General features: G+C 35.1%; 1 protein-coding gene across 7 annotated transcripts in view; it reads right to left on the bottom strand.

Annotated features, from left to right (window-relative positions):
• LOC149538672 (putative pentatricopeptide repeat-containing protein At3g13770, mitochondrial) overlaps positions 1-9,213 on the bottom strand; it is an 87,009-nt gene extending 77,796 nt beyond the window's left edge. For 5 of the 7 annotated variants that reach the window (XM_089800001.1, XM_089800003.1, XM_089800000.1 and 2 more), the window contains exons 1-3: positions 5,781-9,213; positions 4,160-4,250; positions 1,934-2,034 (exon numbers count right to left, since the gene is read on the bottom strand). In XM_089800001.1, the coding sequence (XP_089656127.1) occupies positions 6,137-8,875 (2,739 nt within the window). In that variant the 5' untranslated portion in view covers positions 8,876-9,213 and the 3' untranslated portion in view covers positions 1,934-2,034; positions 4,160-4,250; positions 5,781-6,136. The remainder of the gene's footprint in view (positions 1-1,933; positions 2,035-4,159; positions 4,251-5,780) is intronic. The other 2 variants (XM_089800006.1, XM_089800005.1) reach the window with 2 other exon arrangements.
• Positions 9,214-14,981: the final 5,768 nt, after the last annotated feature.

Here is a 14,981-nt window from a genome sequence, read left to right as displayed (position 1 = left end):
GTAAAACTTGGAACAAGAAGAAGTTGGAATGAAAGTCTCCTCCGAAATTGGGGTTTAGAAATGTGTTTGCATGTGTAAATCAAAATGTCTTTGAAAAATTCAAACTCCAGCCTTACATCACACATTCCGTGTGCAAATGCGTTTGTTAAATGATGTAAATGATGCAAATGTCATTGCAAATGTCTCCTCAAATGCAAATCACATTTTTCTCAGGCATTAGCATGTGTTAAAAGTGCAGCAAATGTTCACATCAAAAGCTTCTAGCTTCAACGCCCAAGAGAGACGCACTTTTACAAGTACTTTGCATGTCTAGAATGGGTGTATTTGCCTCTCTATGTATGACGTTTTTGCTTAGAACACCCAAAATCAGGGTTCTTGTGAGCAAATACATATTTAAAATATGCAAGGCAAAGGTAAAAACTCAACACCCAGCAAATTGAGGTAAAAACTCAAACACCCAGCAAATCAAGGTTTATATGACCTAATGCATTTCTAAAATGGAGTGTATATGCAAATGCCTAAATGGAGAGAAGTTGTGTCAAAATGCGAGCATTTGGTGAAAATTGGGCTTTTCCAGCCCATTTACATATTTAAAATGGCTTCTCCAATGCAAATCAGGATTTGCAAAACATGTTTCATATTGCACATTAAGCTTCCCATGCAAATCACACTTTTAATGGTGCTTTACATGTTCTAAAAACAAAGATAAAGTGCAGATTGTGATTTAGGAGACTATTTACACATTGCATGTTTGCCTTCATATGCAAATCACACTTCTCCAAGGCATTTACATGTTTCTTATTGCATAAAAATATAAGCCTAGAGCTGGTTGCACTTTTCCGGGTGGATTACACATTTCATTTTACATGTAAATGAACAAATATGGATTTGCAAAATGAAATGCATGTAAAACTACCCAGCCAAGTTGTTTTGAAGAGAAACAAGTAATTTTGCAAGCCAAATTGTGGTTTACAAACCAAATATACATTGCATATTCAAAAATATCTAATATGCAATATGCATTTGTCTCAAGAAGGTGCAATTTGCCTCTTGGTGTGAGAAAACACAAGCAAGATCACACTTTTTGGGTGCAATTACATGTTTTATAACTTGCACAACTTATTGCTTCTATTTAGCACATGTTTAATTGATTCACTTGAGTGAATCTCAATTTTTGGGGTCTATTACATATTTACACTTAACATTTTATGTGTCATGTGTAAATGGGTTGAAAAAGTGAGATTTTCACTTAAGTGATTTAAGCTAAAACAATGAAGTGCAACTCAACATAAAATTAGATTAAAAAGTGCACTATATAACTTAAATCACTTAAGTTATAAAGTGCAACTCTATAACTTAAAAACATAATATAAAGTGATTTTCAGTCATATATTTCAAAAAGTGCAACATAACATCAATATATAAAGTCTAATATTTAAAATATGAAGTCGGAGTTCTAAAACCCAATTACACATGCACTTAATAACTTTTGATTAACAACTCCGATTAAGTCCCAAGATAGCTTGAAACGAGGGCATGACCAAAAGCAAGAGGTTGAAGGAAACAAAAAGACAAAAGCAAACCAAACAAACACTCAAAAACTCAAGGACTTTGAAGGCCTCAAAAATCAAGTATAGGTTACCAAACTGAAAAACAAAAACGACTGGACGAGAACCTTCAGTAAAAAGACTTGCTATATGGATTGGGGAAGATTAATTGATCAATTTTTGCCAATCGTATAGTGAGTTACCTTAGAGAAATTTGAAACTTAATTGGAATAGTTTCGTAGTGTTGCCTCCATTTTGTGATGACAAAATGATAATCATTGAGTCACTAATTTGCAGACTGCTCATTCTAGCATAGCTAGTCATAACATATAAGAATTAATTCAAAACCTGTAAGATCAAGAAATGAGATAAAATGTAGGACTTACAATGCTGCCAAACAGTTCCAGCTATTTCCCATGATATTTTTGTGGCCCCACCAACCTGCTTCCCCATTTGCCTAAAGCATCACAAACTGTATCCATGGAACCTGGATTCAGAAAAAAATAGAAAGGAAACTTAAAGCCAGCTGAATCCAGACCAGCAAGCCCTAAAACCAATAATAATATATTACTTTAGTATAAAAGCAATGAATTCTTCAAATTGTTTTTGCTGATTATAAATATATATTAATGTTTAAAAAGATTTCCTATTCAAGTTCAATTACATACACATACTTATGAATTCCCTACATTGAATATGTGTGGCAGTTTTGCATTTACAGTAGCTAAGAAGTACGCATCACCTAAATGGAAAAAATAAATTAAAATTAAAATATATAGTCTGGCCGAGAGACACATCTGCAGTGAAAATCCAGCAACACTGGAACAGGGACAGCAGAAAGGAAAGACAGTGCCCATAGGCAGATTAGCCTTGGCATTAATCTTGGCATTTCACATTGTCTGCAACGAATTTTCATTATTTAAGTTGACGAGCACATTGTGTAAACCAATGGGCTTCATTCCGAAGTAGCTCAATTTTTTGTGATTAATCTATGAGAAACTAAATTATATATCTTTTCCAGATTAAACCAACCAGCCTGCCTTTGTCTACATGCAGTTGTCATTCTCACTCTTGTTCCCATTCATGGCATTATCTAAACTACTTTTGCCACTCCTATTGTGTCAATCTGCAAATAATTTCTGTGCGCTATCATTGAAAGGATAAAACCATTATAGAGGAAAAAAGCCTTAGATTTTGAGCCTGGACATAATAGGTACTATCAGCCATGGCATCTTTCAAGGAATCACTGAAAGAGACGGATTCGGGCAAGGATCAAAGAAAGAAGCCAAAATCAAGAAATCTAAATCCATGAAATATAATGTGGAAAGTCATAAATCTGATGAGGAAGATCCAATCCATTCAGACCTTGGGAGAGCTGCTATAAAGTTGGACATGCCCACAGTTCTCTTGCAGCCGTTACAGAGTGGCAAGCCATATGTGTGGAACATACCAATGGGATTGTGTCGAATTCATTACTGTATCTATGGAATGGCAATCAGTTCATTGCATTTGTAACTGCCATCACATTCCTCTCCCATTGTAACAGCTTGTAGAACAGCTATCAAATTAAATTAGTCATGTAGAAATGACACATGTTTTAGTATGTGACTGGAGAATACCTCTTGGCATAATAATCACAAATATAAATATCTCTAGATCATTTAAGGACCTTCGATGAACCCACCTCAACATAAACATATTTCTAAGGATGAGTTGAGTAAAATTTATTTTGGTTGAGATACATCAAACGCCATCAAGGGTTTGACAAATATTTTAACAAAGGCCTAAAGGGATAGGGACAAATTAGGAAACCCCATTTGATAAGGGATTTGGAGCTCATCTTTTTGAAAAACCAAGAAGAGTATTTTTAAAGAACCAACGGTAATGTTTATGAATGAATGAATGAATGAAAGATTTTTAATGACATCCACGAGGCCATAAGCCTAAGGAACCCATGTAAAACAACTAGTCAGCCTGATGTGATATCTCCAGCCTGTCTCTTTTGTTGTGAATATGCATAAGTAAGATGGCCCCCTTGAAGAGTCTTGGTCCTTCGAAAAGGTCTTTTATGTTGGTCACTTTTAGCGTTTCTTTGTGTTGGCTGCGAATGTCTTTGTATGCTGTACAATCCTTCAAATAGTGCCACTCTGTTTCTACCATGCCTTTATTGCAAAATCTACAAATCCTGCCCTCCCACTCTTCCTTAGGAACCTTCCATCTTCCAATTTCACATCTCAAACGGTGGGAACCACATCTCAATTGAGCGATTAGGATTTTTGCCTTTCCTTTGATATCAGCTCCTAAATATTCTTTGTCGTCATGTTCGCATGTGGGATTAAATTCTTTGAGATAATAGGCTTTTTTCTACCTAGCTGGTTTGACATGATAGGACAGTGTTACTTGATTAAAGGGAAAAGAAAAAACCATTGTTATATATACCTAAAAATTTGATTGCATGAGATTGTGGTACAGTACCCACTCTTGAGCACAACTTGAAAGCTATTTTCCAGCAAATACAATACGTAAAAGGTTCCACAAATTTACTTGTAGAATCAAATTCAAACATTTCAAAAAGAAATTAAGAGGGACATCCTCAAAACAAAGATCATTACCTCATGTTAAACATTCAACACAAACTTGTCAGTCTTCTTTGGGGCCGTGATCATTAATAGCGCCATCATTCATACTTGCATAAAGATGTACCTATAACAAGGAGGTAGTTGTTATAAAGACAAACAGTACCAAAGGGCAAGAAGTGTTTATACATAATAAATGCATTTAATGTATTTATATTTTCCAAACATAAAAGATCACAGTGAAACAAGCACAAGTCAAACACAAATTAAATATAAAGCCCTGTAACAATCCTAAGCTTGGAAAAGCCAATACTTGCTTCAGCCATCTCAATTTAAGAAACTCAAAAGGGGAAAGGTTTTCCAACAATGATCCAAAAAAAAAAAATTCTTGGTTTTCTATATAAAATAAATTGTTTTATTGTATGCAATATTCTATTCTCGTGACCAAATCCAAGCATCTTCCAGTTAACCAAACAAAGAAAGTAATGACCTAAATTACTTTTTTAAATACTTTTAAGTTTTAATTCCATCCCTATAACAATAGTTTATCCCAAAATCTGCAAAAGAAAATAAAAATCACTAAGTGTAATGTGAGTGTCTTCATTATCTTTTGTTAAGGCATGCAACTAATGAAAAACCTAAAGTATAATGTCAGTGTCTTCATTATTTCAGTGTCTTCTACATGAGATTTACTCTATCCTAGTTTTTAAGTTTGCAACTCAAGAAAATTACCCAATTTGATGATATTTTAATTTATAACTATAATGTCCTAGATCCTTGCAATGTCTCCTATTATGTTGTTTACCAAGTACTTCTGGTACTTATTTTCTTGAGTTCATTGTGTTTCAATCTTAGAATCGGCAAATACCTTCCTTTCTCTATTCAATTGAACCTACAAACCATGGGCTTCCCTTAATTATCCATAACTCGACTCTTTCACAATTATATACTTATAAAACTTATTTTGTACAATTTTCTAAAACAATATAGATGTTCATGTAATTACAATGCTATATAAATAGGATTTTTACTTCTCTATTCTCTCACAGTTATATCATCCTATAAAAGACTTATTTAAATTATAAATGGTATTTTACGAATTTTAAGCAGTACAATCAAAATGGGCATTTTATTTCTGCGTGTATAAAATATACTCATTTTTCTCATTCTGGTTCCAAGAATCATGGCGATTCACACGATTCAGCAATTCGATTCAAGCCAAACGATTTTTTTTGAATCGGTGAATCGAATCAGCAATAAAGGGTTTATGAAATAAGTTACTAAATTTCAAGGGTATTTTTAATTTGCCGATTTGTATCCGATTCACGATTTGATTCGGCCTTGCCAATTCCGATTCTTGTTACTTTGCTGACTGAATACAATCAATTGATTAAAAAAAGAAACAGATTATGAGTGCACAACAATAAATCGATGTGAAGCAGTAACAGAAATCTCTATATGGAAAGTAGTTAAAATTCGCAGAGACATACAAAATTGTATACATAAATCAGGTCCATGTATAATTTTATCACAAATGGCACACCTGACATAGGTGAAAGATAAAACAATTGCAATAGAAAAAAGAACCATACAAAATACAAAATTTGGTGTTTAAGACAATAAGAAATATTGGGTTGATTGTAAGCACTTCTCTTACATTTCCTGCCGGATGACAAGTCTTCCTGTTTCCATCAAATATTGGTCTCCATTAGCTTTTTCCGATTTCAACCTGCTCTTCCTGCCATTCCTGAGATGTAGCGGCTTCAAGAAAAACAGTTTCATGACACCTCTGAGGAACTTTAAAGTGAAGTTTTCCACTTCAGTAGGAGTGATGCTTACAGTGCAGTTGATTTTATGAAGTCAACAGCCCAGACCAGCTCTCCAAATGCTTGGGGTGCCGAAACTCTAGATACAAGGAAAATAAAACCAAAAGTCTATGTATTGCTGCAAATTTGGCACAATGCACCATGTCATAGATAAAGCAATGCAGTTAACAGCTTAGTTCACTTGGCATCACCAAAAATCTCCACAAGAACAATGTCCTTGGCTGAAATGATGAAACCTATTTGCATCTCTGACAACAATTTCTCTTGAAGTGATCTTGGAGATAAACTTGGTTGCAGTGTGGCATGCAGAGCATACTCGAAGGTTTTTCACAACTCTTATAATTATTCCTGGGGACGTGTTTAACAATCCAAATGCAATTGCCAGTTTCTCACTATGGTGGCAAAGAAAAAACTCTTTTTCTTCCTCCTCCACATCATTCAGTACCTGTCTTGACTCTGGAAAATAACCTGCTGCCCTCATCTCCCAAGACAACTTTTCCAACATTGCATAGATCTCTTGTTTTTGAGGGTGTGATCTGTCCCCTGCACAAAAACCATGTACTACTTTATGGAGTTCAATCCAACTACATCCAGGTATCTTCTTGAGTCCTTTATCGTTCATCAATCTCCTTATCTTTTGAACATCATCCCACCTGGCCACTTCTGCATAGATGCCTGACAGAAGAACATAAGGTGCAGCATTTTTAGGATCCAGATCCAAAAGAAGAGCTGCTGCAAATACTCCAAGCCCTATATTCTTGTGTGATCGACAAGCGCCAAGCAAGCACTTCCACACAACCACAGCAGGTTTTATGGGCATTTTGATGATAAAATTCATGGCTTCCTCTAGATAGCTAGCACGACCAAGAAGGTCAATCATGCAAACATAATGATCAGTTATAGGCTTAATGTAATTACAGTCACTCATGCCAATAAAGTATTCACAACCCTCTTGTACTAAGTTAGCATGGCTGCAAGCAAATAAAACACAAACATAGCTTACATGGTCAGGATGTGCTCCAGATTGTTTCATTAATTCAAAGAGTTCAAGAGCATCTTTACCATAGCCGTGCATTGCATATCCAGCAATCATCGCATTCCATGAGACGTCATCTCGTTCCAACATTTTGTCAAACAGTTTACGGGCCTTCTGTATTCTACCGCATTTTGCATACATGTCTATCAAGGCATTTGCAACTAAGGTATCTGACAAAAAGTTCCCTTTAATTATTCTTTGATGGAACTCCATGCCCTGTTCCAAAGCTCCCATTTTGCCACACGCTGGAAGGGTGCTGGCAAAGGTTGTGGAGTCTGGCTTTATACTTGCCGATTGCATTCTTTTGAAAGCCTCTAAGGCCTTTTCAACAAGGCCAGTTTGTGTAAATCCTGCAATCATCGCAGTCCATGAGATAACATTTCTTTGAGACATTTTATCAAAGACTTCCCAAGCCTTCTGTATGTATCCACATTTTGCATACATATCTATTAGAGCACTAGCAACTACAATATCTAGCCGAAACCCATTTTCGATTATGCTTTGATGAATGTCCATACCCCATTTCAAAGCTCCTGTTTTGGCACAGGCTGGGAGTAGAGTGGAAAAAGTCGTGGAGTCTGGCTTTAGACCTGCCAATTGCATTTGCTTGTAAGTCTCAATCGCCTTTTCAACAAGCCCATTTTGTGCAAACCCTGTAATCATCGCAGTCCAGGAGATCATATCTCGATGAGGCATTTCTTTGAAAATATTAATAGCCTCTTCAAGAACAGCATTTTTTGCATACCCTGCAATCATCATAGTCCATGAGACCGCATTTCTTTCAGGCATTTTGTCAAATACTGCTCGTGCCTTTTGCATGTTTCCACATTTCACATACATATCTAGCAGGGCACTTGCTACTACAACCTCTGAAAAAAACCCGCTTTCAATTATGCTTCCATGGATATGCATTCCCTCCTTTAAAGATCTCATTTGGGTGCAAGCTGGGAGAACACTCGCAAAGGTTGTAGAATTTGGTTTTATATCTGCCAATTGCATTTGCTTAAAAGTCTCCAAGGCCTTCTCAGCCATTCCATTTTGTGCAAATCCTCCTATCAATGCAGTCCATGAGACCACATTTCGTTGAGGCATTTCTTTAAAAAGCCTTAAAGTCTCGCCAACATCACCATTTTTTGCATGTCCTGTAATCATCACATTCCACGAGACCGTGTCCCTTTGAAGCATTTTGTCAAACACTTCTGCAGCCTTCTGCATGCTTCCACATTTTGCATACATATCAATCAGGGCATTTGCAAAGGAGACATCTCCCAAGAATCCGCTTTCAAATATTCTTTGATGGACCTCCATACCCTGATTCAAAGCGCCAGTTTTGGCACATGCTCTGAGGATACTCACATATGTTGAAGAGTTCGACTTTACACATGTGAATTGCATTTGCTTAAAAGTCTCCAAAACCTTTTCAACGTGACCATGTTGAGCATATCCTCCAATCATGGTATTCCAGGAAACCACGTTTTTCTGATGCATTTTGTCAAACACCTCCCTTGCCTGGTATATACTCCCACATTTTACGTACATATCTAACACTGCACTGCCAACCACCACATCATTAAAGCAACCCTTCTCTATTATACTTTGATGGATATCCATACCCATTTGCAAATCCCTCATTTTAGAACAAGCTGGAAGAATGGTGGCAAATGTGAAGTGATCAGGGTGAACTGATGTTTGTTGCATTTTCTGAAAAATAACCAACGCCTCACGAGGACGATCATGTTTTTGGTAAGTTCCAATCGTCACATTCCATGAAAACACATCCCGTTCTGTCATTTTATCAAATATTTTACGAACATCAGCCAAACTATCGCACTTGGCATACATGTTGATAAGCTTATTTTCCAGAAAAGTGCGTCGAGCAGATATAGACATTTTTTTGTTTTTCGCATCGACTTCATAGTTTCAGTGGTAACAGTATAGATGGGACGATTCTCTCCAGCATTTCATGAGGCTGAATTTAAAGCGATCGTTGTATTTCTTCAAAGTAAGACCACGCGCGTCGTTCAAAATCTGCAATTTAAATCCAGGTTTGGGAAATTTGCAACACTCATTTTCATTTTATTTTAGATTTATTTTGCTTCATACAATTATATTATATTTTAAATTGATATTGTTTCTGATTTTAATCGTGTTCAAGTTTTTCTAACAATCTTTGAAATCTCATTTTATGATCTATAATGCGGAGAAGATGTAGAATATTAAAAAACACGATTAATTCTATATAAAGTGCCATGTTGATGAAAAATTTAAGGAGAAATATAAAAGCAATATCAATTTAAAACTATAGTTTAAAGAAGTATAATATATTGTATTTTGTTTATACATTTTCTAATACATATAATTATTATTTTATTTACACTTATTTTTATAAATTCATTATTATTAACTCATTTACAATTATTTTTACACATTCATTATTGGTATTATTAATTCATTCATGTAAATTGGCATTTGTTAATTTAAGTCAATTCTATGAGCTGCAAGTCAATCTTGGTGTATGCAAAATTAGTCTTAAATCAAAATTTTAAAATTCAAACATATTAAGGTTGTATGTACTATAGAGTAGTGGTAGTGATACGAGGGCATACCTCTAAAATTATGTAGCATGGTTGCGGATTGTACATGCATATTCTTTGAAAAAAACAATAGTCATTCAAATCAATACTTACATAGATGCATAAATTGATTATGTTAAGAGTCTTATTATATATAAAGCATATATTGAAAATAGGGGAGATTGTTGAGATAATTGAGTTCGAATTGTTGTTGGCATGTAGGTTTTGTCATGGGTGTTGTCATTGGTGTCAACATTTATCCTAGAGTTTAAGAATGGAACTAGATAGACTTAGATTTTGTGTGTTACAAGCTATTGATTAGATCAATATGGATAGTGTATGGAATTAATGAGTACGTGAGCTTTGATGTATATCGCAAGAAGAGTGTAGGACCTTATATCTACAGTTGCAACTCTTTATGTGATGGTTTGAGTGAGTTACAAATATTTTGGTTAAGACTAGTTGTAGGCTAGTGCTAGAGAATTGTACCAAAGCTAGTTGCTATATTTTGGGTATTGCATGTTGGCGAGTTGGACGTAAGGTTTGCAAGCATAGAGCATGGTAGAAGACACAACATAGTGTATGCTTCAAGATTTGTGAGTCACTTGGTTCATGATGGGTTAATGCTAGTGTGTGGCATATGCATTATTGCTTTTAGGAGCCAACGTGTTGGTGTAGCATGTTGATTAAATTGGTGAGTGTTAATTGTGGATCATGGTGCATAATTTGATTAATGTAATTGTTGTAGAATTGTGTTTAAGGTGTTGTGTGCATCTTAACATTGGTCTATTTGTTTATTTGTGCATTGCGGAAGTTCTAATAGACCGGCCTACTTGCTTGGTTGTAACTTGTCTAAAGGAAACTATTTCCTTGGTTGTAATGTATGGGATGATTATTATGTGTGCGAACCTTGATGTTGAATATCAGAGAAGAGATGATGAATTATTTGATTCTTCGATAAGAGATATGGGTGGAATTTGTTATCCTAAGTAAATTTCACTATAATTGTTAAGGCAAGTGCATTGTCATTGGTTAGATATGGGTGAAATTTGTTATCCTAAGTGAATTTCACTAGAATTATTAAGGCAGGTGTGTTGTCATTAATTAGTTCCTTATTTAGATTTTTTAAGTCCTTGAAAGTGGCTTTAACCTTCACATCTCAAACAATGAGTATTCTTGAAGGTGGATTTAACCTTCTCTTTGGACAATGTGCTTTGGCAATGAGTCTTTTGTTCTCATCAAATCCTTTAAACAAGGTTACCTTTTAGCTAATGTTTAGTCCTTTAATAGGGACAAATGTACTAAATGTACTATATTGACTCCTATCAAGGTTAGGTCTTCTAAAAAGGACATTTTCATATCAGTTCATGCTCTTGTCGGTATCATCCCCTTGTTAGTATCATCCCCACCAAGGTTTTTCCCCTAACAGGATCTTCATCATAAACAAAAATTGTAGTGTCATGGTGTTGTCTTTTATCTTGTTATAAGCTATTTTGTTCTTGGTTGATGACTTGATAAGAAGTTTGAAGTTTATAATTATTGCACACAACTCCTTCACACCCCACCCCCCTAGTTGTGTGGTGTGGATTGTTATTACTAATAATTGGTATCAAGGCTTGTGGTCCTCTTTAAGAAAGAAGCTTAGCAACTTGAAGGGATCCAAGATGACTTACAAGATGGACAATCTTTGATGGTGATAACTATGCTAACTGGAAGAAAAAGGTGAGAGCACATCTGATCTACTTGGGTATTGATTATTGGAAATTACAAAGAATAAAAAGAATATAAAATTATAGAATGAACTATCTTCATGTAGATATGAGGAAAAGAAAGCATTCACATGTAAAATGATTGCCAAGGAAGTCTTAATTAGTGCCTTATCTGAAGTCGAGTTTAGTGAGGTCAAGGAATTAGATTTATCTCATGTAATTTTGTCATGTTGGAAGTATTGTATGAAGGAGACAAATACATAAAGTAGGCATGTTGTAGAACTGGAAAGAAAAGTTAGAGAATAAAAGATTGCAAGAGGAGGATAAGACCATCAAATCTTATGTTTAGAGGGTATGATAGATTGTTACTGGTATAAGGAATAGTGGTGAAACCATAATGGAAGATGAGATTATACAAAATATTTTGAGATCTTTGACACCAACTTATGGCACCAAGATCATGGTTATTGAAGAAGTGATACTTCTCGTCAAGTGATTCAACAAGGAAATATTGGATGGTAAGTTATGAGCTTTTGAAACTTCTAGATTAAAATATATTTTACCTAAAGTAGAATCTTCTTTTAAGGCTATTATTCATAAAGATAAGAAGATGCTAACAAAAAGCGCTATTACTAGTAAAGCTTGTGGTAATCTTGGTGAGTATGCAAAGGATTGGGCAAAGATAGTGGAAGAAGAAGAGAAGCTTGAAGATCTTGAAGCATTGGTTACAAAAAAAGGGAATATGGAAGTAAAGATAAATATGAAGGAAAATTGTCTTTAAAATATTTTTAATGTATGTCAAGATAGAGTGCCTAAGTACAAGCCAAAGCCTTACAAGTCTAAATATCCCAAAGAATTCAATTATGCTAGTGAAGGAGTGTTAGACAATGAATTAGAAGATAGTGATGATGATGAAATTGGTTTTGTTGTTGTTAAAGATGAAAGTCCTATAAACGAGGAAAAATCATTAGTCTCACATGTTGAAAATAAATTTGAATGGATCATAGATAGTGGATGTTCATATCACATGACAAGTGACAAAGATAAGTTTGTGCAATTGACTAAGTATAATGGTGTAGTTGTTATATTTAGTAATAACACTCCTTGTTTGATTAAAGGAAAAGGTTCTATACTCTTGATGGAAAAAGATAACACTAAGGATGTCTTATTATTGTATGGATTTAAGCATATCTTGTTAAATGTTGTCCATTTGGTGGACAAGGGTTATCATTTGCAGTTCAAGGATGGAATATGTACAATCAAATATCAATTAGGAAACATGATCACATCTGGTATGAAGACTAGAGGTAATGTATTTCAAAGATCTACCAAAGATAGTAAATCCTACTAACATGACGTGCAAGGAATGTGTGATGGGAAAACATACCAAAAGTAGCTTTCAAAGCAAGAGACACACAACTAAAGGAATATTAGATCTAGTGCATACAAATATATGTGGTCTTACTAAGACAAGAACATACTATAGTGAGAGATACTTTATTCTTTTTATTGACAATTATTCTAGGATGATGTGGGTTGCATTTCTTAAGGAAAAATATGAAGCCATCGATAAGTTCAAAATTTACAAAGAGAAAAAAGAGAATGAATAAGGTTTGAAGATCATATAGAGGTGGAGAATTCACATCAAACAAATTCAATGTATATTGTGAAGAGTGTGGAATTTTTAGGTAGACATCTATGATGCAAGTATCATATTAAAACCCTTCAGGAACCCTCAAATCAACCATAGAGTTAAATTATCAACACACTTTATTCAACATGATAGAGGCATTAACACATGTGAAATGATCAAATTTATACAATGCACTTCATGATCACGTTTCATTCTGATTCTCAATGAAGTTTGTAGAGATGAATCATGGGTTAAAGCAATGCAAGAAGATTGATAACTCTAATGTTTACATTGAGTTCAAACCTCAACCAAGGTAGAGTTGAGTTGCAGAGGAGATCAATAATTGAGAATCAAAATGAAATCTAATCATGAAGTGCAATTGCTACTGGAAAGAATAGGCAATGCAAAAAATAATGCATCCAGTTGCAAGAGATCAAATTGCCAAAAATCTTATCATTTCATGCATTAAAGAGGCATGGAGTACATTGGCATCATGGACACAAGGCCTAAGAAGTCATTGGGCATTGAAGAATAAGCCTTTTATGGCATTCCATGGATAAAGAAAAATGCAAGGAAGGATAACAGGATGTGTTATCCACCCACAACATGCAGGGTTGACCGTGGGGAGGAAACTAATTTCCCCAAAATTGAATGCTAATTATCCAGATAGATCTTCTCTTTCGCAATAGATAGCCCAGATGGTGAGGGAATCTCCCCAATAAGAGATTACATCACCACCATCGGTGTAGATCTTCCCCTTGAGGTGGACAACCCAGATGCGGCAAGGAAACCCTCCAAGATGCACCACATCCAATGATTTTCATACAATTTTGGGCTTTAGAGCATCGCTGACACTCCACAACATGAAGAAATGCCAAAATGGAAACACATGACAACATCTTGCACTTCCAAGAGGATGGACAGATGTATCACAATAATGTGAGAGTCGTCGACATGTTTTGTTGTTTGACAGAACAGACAGTGATCTTTTAATCTGCTGTTGAATCTTTGTTGTTAATCTATGAGTGTGCATATTGGGCTGACTTAAGCATCAGAGATGGGATCCTCCACCATGTGGCACAATTCCAAACTTCAAAGCCTTATAGAGACTCTAAAACATGAATAAATGTCAGAATAATAACACTTTGCACGATCTCGTTAGCATGCATATTAAACTTTGGACCTTGCCAACTACTGATATGGAAGTGTGTGGACCAGTCACAGACAATAAGCCTATGTCACCCGTAGACCCACTGGAGTTAACTTGTTTGGAGCACTTAGCATATGTGGCACAATTCTAGACCTTGGAGCCTTGTGGAGACTCCACAATATGAAGAAATGTTGCAATGGTGAGATGTGGCAGCATCCCACACTTTTGGGAGGATGTTGAGATAGTGTACAAAAATATGGGAGCCGTTAGATCTTGCAAGCTGGTTAGCCCAACCAAGAACAAACCAAGCTAACATAAAATGTTAGCCACCAACCTTAGCATGATGATATCCCTTTGTAAGGAATCCAGTCCGCTGAATTTCTCTTAAATCAATTATCAATGTTAGGTTGAATGGGGGCAAAAATAACCAACAATATTCAAGAATAAAATGAATGAACAAGGTGAAGTGGTGAGGAATAAAGAAACATTAGTGTGTAAAGGATATTTGCAATAGAAAGGTATATATTTTGAGGAAATATTTGCTCTTATGGCTAGAAGTGAAGTAGTAAGGTTATTTTTAGCCTATGCAGCTAATAAGAATTTCAAGGTTTATCAAATAGATGTGAAATCTACATTGTTGAATGAGGATCTAGAAGAATAAGTTTTAATTTAGAAACCTAATGGATTTTCTCTAATAGACAAGATGAAATAATTTACAAATTGAAGAAAGCATGATATGGGTTGAAGCAAGATCCAATAGCTTGTTGTGAAAAATTGGATAGGTATCTTTTGTATCTTGGTTTCAGGAAAGGTAGTGCAAAGAACATTTTGAATATGAGAACTAATCCCAAAGTTATTTTGATTGTTGAAGTCTTTGGTGATGATATTATTTTTGGTGATTTTGTTGATAACGATGATATGAGTAACAAGT

This window comes from Cupressus sempervirens, chromosome 9, assembly GCF_028749045.1.
Source record: "Cupressus sempervirens isolate cs-2001-9-10 chromosome 9, ASM2874904v1, whole genome shotgun sequence".
NCBI lineage: Eukaryota > Viridiplantae > Streptophyta > Pinopsida > Cupressales > Cupressaceae > Cupressus > Cupressus sempervirens.
The sequence above is the reverse complement of the archived record's forward strand: the minus strand, read 5'-3'. Positions and strand labels throughout refer to the sequence as shown.